We start from the raw sequence: 9,371 nt of genomic DNA, 5'->3' as shown, positions 1-9,371 counted from the left end.
GCGGAAATCGTTCTAATTTTGTAGTTGCGGGATTTGTTTTTTGACGTTTTAAGGTTCAATTTGAATAAAAACTGTATGTTTTTTTTACTGAGCCGAAACTGTTGGGTGCTCTGAAGGTTTTGCAAACAAAAACGGCAAATCACGGAACTGGTAGATACTGAACTATACGTAGGGACCGTCGATTTGATCTGACTATACTTCTTTCAGGAGGTAGGAATGTAATATAATTTTTGTAATTTAAGTAAAAACTCGTATCGAAATTTTTTTGTTGTATTCAGAAGGTATATCATTTTAGATTTTAGATCATTTTAGAATAATTTTCAGTCTTTTATTTCTTATCTACCTTTGAATAAATAAACAATATTGTTTCGTTAATTCATTCCTTGGTAGAGCCACTGTTAAAAGAAAACTGAAAATTCACAGATACTTAGAAAGCTCTATTAAAAATTCGTCCGATTACCATAAACGGCATCGAGAATACATGCCAACATAGTTGTGTAATGTGTAAAAAAATGATAAACAAAAAGGTCAATGTACCGCGCACCCGGCAGCCGCTGCAGCGCTGCGCGATCCGAATCTCAGCTGAGTCAGGTCGGACACCTGACGTCGGCCCCTCCCCCCGCTGCCATCAGCTGTTAATGTCCCCCGCCCGCGCCCCGCCGGCCTTTCCCCTTCGTTTGTGTAATGCGAGGAGGCAGGGCCCGACTGGATTAGCGCTCGCGTCTCTTTTGTTTTCTTTTCAACAGCTTAAGACGCTAATTTGATTCGCCACTGCTCTCCTCCTCCAATTCAATATTTCGTTACACTGTAACCAGGACTCCTTTACTAAATATACCATCCTGAATAAATTGCAAGAGTTCAGCGACAAACCGACGTCAATAGAATATTATAACGTCAAACAAGCAAAAGTTGAAAAGTGCTCATCAAATAATTCATAGCGGAGTAGCGGACCCCCGCCACGTGAACCGGAGCTGTCGCAGTGCAATCAAGGAGACTTTAAATAAATGATAACAACGTCGTTTCCAGTTATCGATTTTATCGTTGCCACTGGAGAACAACACAAAAATGCCAACTTTTAATAATATATCGCACATTATGCCGGCAAATGAATAATTTATCGCGGCGTGTCGATTCGGGGCGCGCATCCCCAGGGCTCGCGGGGGGCGGGGGCCGGCCGCGCCGCCAGTCCGCGGCGAGCGGCCGACCGAGCGCCATGTCCGCGTGTGCGCCGCGCGCCTGCTGCCGGCCGCGCGCCCCGCCGACGCTGCTCGACATCACGGCCAAGATCGTCGCCGCCTCCATCCCCTTCCAGCGCATCGAGGAGCGCTACGAGCGGATCCCGGAGCCCGTGCAGCGCCGCGTGGTGTACTGGTCCTTCCCGCGGGACGAGCGCGACATCTGCATGTACTCGTCGCTGGCGCGCGCGCCGCCCGACGACCACCGCAACATCGCCTTCTGCCGCGGCCTGAAGCTGCTTGAGGCCGGCTGCGTGGAGAGCGTGCTACAAGTCGGTGAGTGTCCGCCTCCGCGCCTGCGCTTGTTTACTAATATGCGCCTCGCCCACCCGCGCCGTATAAATAAAAACCTCGACGTGTGCGATCGATAGCTGCTCCTCTCGGGAATTATTCATGCGTCGCCTCGTAAAAGTTTCAGGAGATTAGCACTCCTGGTGGAGCACCTGGGACGGCCAGGACCTCGCATCATGAGTGCTTAACGTGTCTATGACGCAAGTGATGCATTTATCTCCCCCTGTATGATAACCCGACTGACTTTCAACACGTTCACGTTCGATTCGCAGAATCATTATTTACAAAACCGGCCCGATGGTACAACCCTGCGGGGCTCACTATCCAATAAGAAACCCAAGCTCTAGTAATTAAACGAAATTAATTACTGAATTGAACTCTGGCCGCATCCATAATCCATGAGCCACAGTTCTACAGTTGAATTTACCCCAACACAATTTCCCATTAAAATAACAGTCACGCTTTATCGGAGGCTCCGATGAAATCTACATTGAAACTACGGCAGATGCTTCGTGAAATTCGGCTAATATTATCATAACTGGATGTTCCGTTATATGTATAGGAATTACACAACCGGATTCTTCCGTGGTACTCGAGCTGCAAGAGACAACAGCCTCGCATTAATTCATGCAGACGTCGTTTGTTACTGTCGCTGCTCCGAATAACGGACGCGAATAAACAATATTAATTGCCTGTTTTTATTTTTATAGGGTCAGGCCCGGTTTTATTGTACTCGGTCGTGGGAGGACGGGCGTTACATATTCATTTGTGCTTATCTGCCATCAGAGAGGCGATTACTGGTCATTTCGGGCCGTTTCGGGTCGCGTCGCGGTCGCATAAGCCACATTTGGAGCGGTTATGATGTTCATAATGCTGTCACGTCTCAGGAGAACTTTACAAGTATAACGCGGCGGTGAAACGGTTGAAACATGTCCGCAGTCCGATTTTAGGCACTGGCTTGCGTCCAAGTTTAGGGCCGCGCAAGCACCGCACCGAGATGGCGTTCTCGATATGAATCATGTACTCCAAGTTTGAGATAAACGCGCTATAGCATACGTCTAAAATAATACGAGTTCCCACACCCATATCATCTGACTCACACAATCTACGATCAGTCGGGGCCGCCCACTTGAAGTAAAAACAGGCTGAAATATGTTCTCAGAATTTAGTTGTAGGCAACGAAGGTTTTCCTCGCGTTCAGGAAGGATTAAATTGTCTGCCACGTAAATTGTAGGTCAAATGAGGTCAGGGGAATACGCTTCCAGCAAATTGTGATTTATTTCAGCGAGATCGGATACGTGATCGCGTTGCGCTAAATGTTGTTTTAATTTGAATTCATAACGCGAATTATGTTGCGCTCAAATTAGTGGAACTGGATAAACAACCGAAATATCATGTGAACGGAAAAAATATCTTGTTGGCACCATTTGAGCGAGGACTGGTTACCAAACAAGAAACGCCAGATTCGAGAGTGCATGAATAAAACAACATTTAGTTGCCCTTAAGGTTCATGCAAATGATCTCACCGTTTTGTGCGACGCATACGTATTTGATTGTCATGCAAAAAAGCAAATGCACCCGGCAAAGTTCGGTAAATATTTTAATTTCATGTTAATAACTTCATACGTTGTTGATACTCGATTGGGTTGGAACCGGTTCCGTCGAATGGAGATCGACCGATAGGGATACATCGATTGAATTATTGATAATGAATCTCGTATCAGGATTTAATTTTAGATTAGCATTATCCCTTAGTGTTATGTGTGAAGGGAATGTACCTACATTATATGTTGTAAGCTTTTGAACAGGCTGTAAACTCGTGTAGCATTTTTCAATTATGTTTAACTTGTGGTTCAAAATGTTTAGTGGTTTGCCCACGTACATAGGAGCACTAAAAACATACTGGCACGTTCCGGACATATGTCACCAGTTTTGAGCGTATCTAGTCCAATCTATTGTTCGTGCTTATTAAACTTTCTGGTCACATCACGTGCGCCGGCGCAGATGCAGTTCCCAGAAGGTTGGAGTCAAACGTTTTATTGCCAAGAGGTTGCCATGATTCATCCGTGATCTTTGATATCCTTTCAAGCCCATAACGAGTTTCTCGAGAAGAACGTCTGGGACCAACTTTTTTGCTGACACTATTATAAGTATTCGGATGTACGAGGTTTGCTCTTCAAACACCTTTTGAATATAAAACGCTTTGAAAGAAACGGGTTTGCAAAAATTTTGAATTAAATGTTGAGTACCTATGTATTTTACAACAAAACGTCTTTACTACATAGATGTATGAAGGTATTTACATATTTATTACTAATCTAATTGTAAAGGTTTTGATATCTCTTCGTCATTGTTAACAATGTGACAATATTTATCTGGTTTCCAATAAAATCCATAACTACAAAGGTGACATCATGGATTAGCTAGAATTTACCACGCCAGCTTGTTGTATTCTAAATTGAGATCACAAAACACAGCATACTAATCTGTATGATGTATCCATTTGTGATATAATTAACATCAATGGACTGGCAGGAAGTCGAAATTGAGACATTATGCAGCCATTACGTTTCTTGTTTCAGTTAAATAATTAAAGTTGATTGCTTTGTTTTGTTCAGCGCTCTGACGTTCACATGCATGTCTGTAACCAGTATAAATATAGATTCCTATTTCTCTATTGAAATTACATCATGATAACCGCGGAAACATAAATAACCGATAACACAATGCTACTTTTTGCAAACTCGCGCACCAGTCATTACTTCGCTGGCACGCACACAAGCTACATTGACGGTTCTATTCATTAATGCACGCCCCATATCCTCAGCAAAAACCACCCATCTGTCAATACAAACGCGATTCATAGCAACAAAGAAAACTCAGTACAAACTGACAGACAAACACACGATGTATGCGGCTCTGTCCAATAACAGAGTTTCACAGTCTACACAAGAACAGTTCTGTCGCACGACCTCGCGCCAGAAACCGGTACAACGAAACCTCTTGTAACCAAACTGACAACTCTTCCGATACCCGATTTTGTATCCGATACAGGAGACGAGGGAGCTCTCGTTAAACTGGTTGCACTTACAAAGACCTGCTTGTAAGTACCGAAAGCACCTCCGCGTTTTAGAACCCACCAAGCGTTATGCAATTCAAAAGGGTCTTATGGAAGGAGGCGATAAGGAACATATTGCAAAGGCTGCGATGGGGTAATATAGCAAATATGAACAGCGAGTCCGTCGAAGGCAAACAAGATTCAGAAGAGTCGTGAATGCCTGATTTGATGGTGTACCCATAGATAAAGTGGTGATTGTTGGGGCATAAAAAGGTCTTGTTCCTGCGCCGGCTGCTCGTTATGGAAGCAAACGTCCATGACTGGAATGCGAGAGAAGTCATTATAAGAACTCACGAAACACAATTTTAACTATTTCGTACAAAAACTATGACGCCTCTAGGTACTAGACAAAAAATTGTAAGTAATCTGCTCTACACTAATCTCATTTACGTGGATATGGAACAAAACGTTCTGGAAATAACAAACGAACATTTGCAATTATCTAAATGCCAGATTTAATTATAACGTGTGATGTCATGTAATCTAATTGTTTATTGAGATAGAATCCATAGCAATGTAGTTGGATAAGTGGAATCTACGGAATGCAACTGCACTATAGTGGCTTTAATGCCACTGATTATTTTCTAAGCAATCTTTCAAGCTAGTTCGGTTCAGATTAGATATTAGGCGTGTATTTAACTAACAATGTTTCATTACCGGTTGCGCAGTCACGTAGTGTTGAATGTTATTCGTTTGGCACACTGCACGTTTTATAACTTGCATAGTTGCAGTGTACTATTTCTTCTATACAACTACCAGTCTTATTTACCAGAGCAGACTGAAATTTCAGACCGTGGACTTAGAAACTCTACCTGTATTCTCATGTAAATAACTAAACTCATTCCAGTCTGTGATTGACCAAAATATTGTTAAACAACCAATCAGATTAGTAAAAGTAAAGCTACATGGGTTTTTTTGCCAAGGAATATCCATGTCTTTTAGAAACAATCAAGATTCATATCTTACAATGGTGTCAACGAAAAACCCGAACATTATCTGTGGGAAAGGTACACACAGAATCTTGCACTTAATCGACAAATACATAGCGACCTACTTGTCAGTTTGTCAGTCGTCATCGATACTAGTCAGCAGTAATCATTTCAATGATACGACAGATATACGGCTGCAAGATTTCACAACACCCTGGCGAAGATGACGCGTCAATTGAGAAGTAGATGATGGCAGCAATTCGTGGGAATTTAGCACCTAATAGAGACTATGAGAATTCTATCGCATCATTTTTTATTAAATCTATAGTTCTATAGGTCTTATAATATCTATAGGTAGCTTATGACAGCTACGATCCGGAACGATGACAGTGGTAGAATAGAATGCATTTGGATAAATTAGTTCTTATTAAAGACTATGAATTTACCGCATTTTTTTTTCTTATGTCAAGTTATTTAGGTAATACGAGAGATAAATAAGTGACTCTACATCGTAAGAGAACATAAAAGGTGCTCATATTATATCTTGTTAACGTAAAAAATGGACTAAATTGTATTTCCCTTTTTTGCAATATGGCGATTGATTTTATCAATAAGAATTCTCAATCAATCGTGGGTTCAATTCCCGCCTTAGGCAGTTCGATTTTTTCAAGTTATTTATAATTTTCAAAACAACTTACTTTGAATTTCAGAAATTGGCTCTATAGAGTTCATTTGTTATTCTTTTTATGCACATGCGAATGTTATTTATGTTTTCAGGGTCTTATCTCAACAATCGATATTTAATTCCCATTTCACCCTTACTTTGCCAATCACTTCGAGCTAAAGATATCGCAAGTGCTGTCACGATTTCGCTTGAAATGTACACACCGATTACAGCGCGCAGTGACTTCTCTGAATCTACAATATTTGAACAACAATCAAATTATCATGTAGGATGAGACAATACGTTATTTAACCAAACTCACAATTCGCAGAAGCTGATACAGAATGGCACACAATCAAATTGCATCAACAACAATCCTTAAATCGACGGAACAAGGTGTAGAGTCCTATTTAAAGTATAGCTCGCCTTCAATTTACGTGAAAGTGAACCAACGCTGTCCGTTTGCTCGATGACAGGTGTCAAATCGTCAATGTCAGGAATGTATTAGTGCCATTTTGCCCGACGCGACTCTTTCAATATACGGCTTAAACGGAAGTGGATCAGTTTTGTGTCACGCCTACAAAATGGAAATAAATATCGCTTAGGTAAAAATTCTATTTTATTTGATCTGCGATTATAATCGTTATTTTTATAAGATTCAGCACTTCTTTTTATCAATCTAAGTATCGTTGCTCTCATACAAATAACCAGATTAGTTTTGAGCACTGAACAGGATAAAATATAACGATGACGACCCACCCGAGGCTCAAAATCCCCCTTAAAAGGTTTTGCTTTAACTAAATTACCCTGTCTAAGCATAGACAAAAAGAAAAGTAAACCCACGTTGCCTTAAATCCAGTCTTCATTGAATTAAGACGCCTAGTGTCTGTACAAAAGCTTATAACTTAATTCAGTCTTCCTGCCGTCTGATTGGGACTAATTGTCGACCCCACCTCGCCCCCCAATTATCGGGTTGACCCCAGCAGGGGTATTTGACACTGGGTCCAGATGGCTAAATAAATTGGCCCCAAGACCCAGACCAGTTGCTGTTCTTAGTAGCCACTATGGTACTACAATAATGTCCTTATTTTGCGTTGTTTTTCTCGCTGAATCAATAGAAAGGTCTGGTGTGCTCGTTCAATGCTCTAAATATACAAAATTGGATATAAATAATTGTACAAATGGCAGTGAGTGTCACACATTAATTTTAGCCAATTTTAATTAGCAAGCAAACAGTCGCCAGAAAACTAACATTATCAGTAAAATAATGTTGTCAAAATAATTAATTGCTCATTATAAATATTTCAATTAAAATGGAACATTAACATTGTTTCGTATTATTTTAAAGAGCAGTAATAATTAAACTGGCATAAATAATATTCAAACTTCGCTAATTTACTCTGTAGAAACATTTTTCAGTATTATACAAAGAAATTATATTACGCAAAGAAAATGGCAAATGGCAGACTTATAAAGTATTTACATTACTTATATCCAGCAGATTGTGATATAAATTATGTAATGATATGTAATCCATACGCCTGTAAAAGATAAATTCTTATGTCTTATTTCTTGATCGTAAAAAATACTTTGAACCAGGTATTAATTTCTTGGGGTTATATTTTTGTCAATTCTGTGGCATATTATAGTTGTAGTAATAGGTTATTTTGCTACTAAAATGTTATAAAAGAGAATTGCTAGTTAACGCTGCCCTTTTCAACTTACCAGCAAAGATAGAGCCAATGTAATTACGCATTGTTAAAAACAAATTACATCTCGTTTCTCTGGCATTATAAATGCCAAAATGCTCCATAGTGTTTCATTAATTCTGAACATAATACACTATAGATCCAGTCTCCATCACTGTAGGCAGAGGGTTTTGTTATGTAGATCCGATCATTTGTTATTAGGCCAGTAGAATTAAACACAAAAATTGATTAAATCGGAAATAATTCCTACAAAAGATTTTTTTGCTTCAATGGCTTCATTGGTTGCCCATTAAGACTCTCCTAAGTTTTCGACTTCGACGGAGTTGTGCTTAAGTGGTGGGGGCCCCCGAAAGGGGCGTTTTTTCGGTTTTCCGGTTATACCGCGTAAAGGACTTACCCTATCGAAAAGTGGTCTTCATGACGGTTAAAGGGCACTTAATCCTGCATTGAATAAGACCAAATTCATATGTTTTGGACAAACCGTTCTCGCGCTAAAGTTCGGCAAAGTAGAAAATATACGTATAATTAATGACCCTCTCCACGTCCAATGGCTTGTTACCCACATGCTTCCAAGCCTTGTAAAGGGTCGCCTTAACCTGTGTAACCCTATCAAAGCTTACGAGCTTGATTCGCTTATCCTTGTTCGTCCCAGCCGTTCCTTAACTGCGGTTGCTGCACCTCTTCCTGGCACTCTCCTGAACGACTGGGGCCCCCACACTTAAGCACAATTCCGTCGAAGTCGAAAACTTAGGAGAGACTTAATGGGCAACCAATGAAGCCATTAAAACAATAAAATCTTTTGTAGGAATTATTTCCGATTTAAAAGCTAATTCTACTGGACTATATTGTCAATTATAATGATGGACCAAGGTTTGACAGTACAATGAAAATTCGAACAACCAGCGCGAAAATAGCCCCTACTGCTTCGGATTAAAGTGCTTTTGTATAAACGACTGCAGTTACATTATAATGTTACATTATACATTTTGAATGTTGTATGACAAGTTTGAATGTCGTGTTGAAAAAGTGATACAGCTCTCCAGGACGCAACGTTTTGACAGAAAAAGAGGACGGACGATTATGTATGCTGAAGGCACATTATGCTAAATATTGTGGCATTTAATGTAGTTGGAATAGAAGCTATTTTGCTACGGAAATGTAAAGCTTAATGTGCTATCGACTGTATTCAATATATGCTTATGAATAATGATGATGATGACCCAAGTTCATTTGATCAAAACCATAAATAATGAACTAAAATTTGATTCTCAGAAACAACCTAGATTTAGGCGGTTTGATAAGATGAGTATAGACTAGACCATTCTATGTAATGTAAAGTTCTTACGAATGGTACAATACAGGTAAAATGTTTGACGTTTGGTTCGGGAAGGGAACTAGAACATTCATAGAGCTGCTCCTTGTTCT

The 9,371-nt window shown here is 40.2% G+C and overlaps 1 protein-coding gene across 1 annotated transcript; it reads left to right on the top strand.

Moving 5' to 3' along the window:
- Positions 1–1,197: 1,197 nt before the first annotated feature.
- LOC114359490 (zinc finger SWIM domain-containing protein 4-like) lies at positions 1,198–1,621 on the top strand. The gene has a single exon (XM_028313914.1). It carries the CDS (start codon positions 1,214–1,216, stop codon positions 1,604–1,606), a length of 393 nt encoding a protein of 130 aa, XP_028169715.1. The 5' UTR covers positions 1,198–1,213; the 3' UTR covers positions 1,607–1,621.
- The last annotated feature ends 7,750 nt before the right edge of the window (positions 1,622–9,371 follow it).

The sequence above is a fragment of the Ostrinia furnacalis genome, unplaced genomic scaffold (genome assembly GCF_004193835.3).
Source record: "Ostrinia furnacalis isolate ACB-3 unplaced genomic scaffold, ASM419383v2 OfSCF4405, whole genome shotgun sequence".
NCBI classification, from domain to species: Eukaryota; Metazoa; Arthropoda; class Insecta; order Lepidoptera; family Crambidae; genus Ostrinia; species Ostrinia furnacalis.
This window is presented reverse-complemented; position numbering and strand designations above follow the sequence as displayed.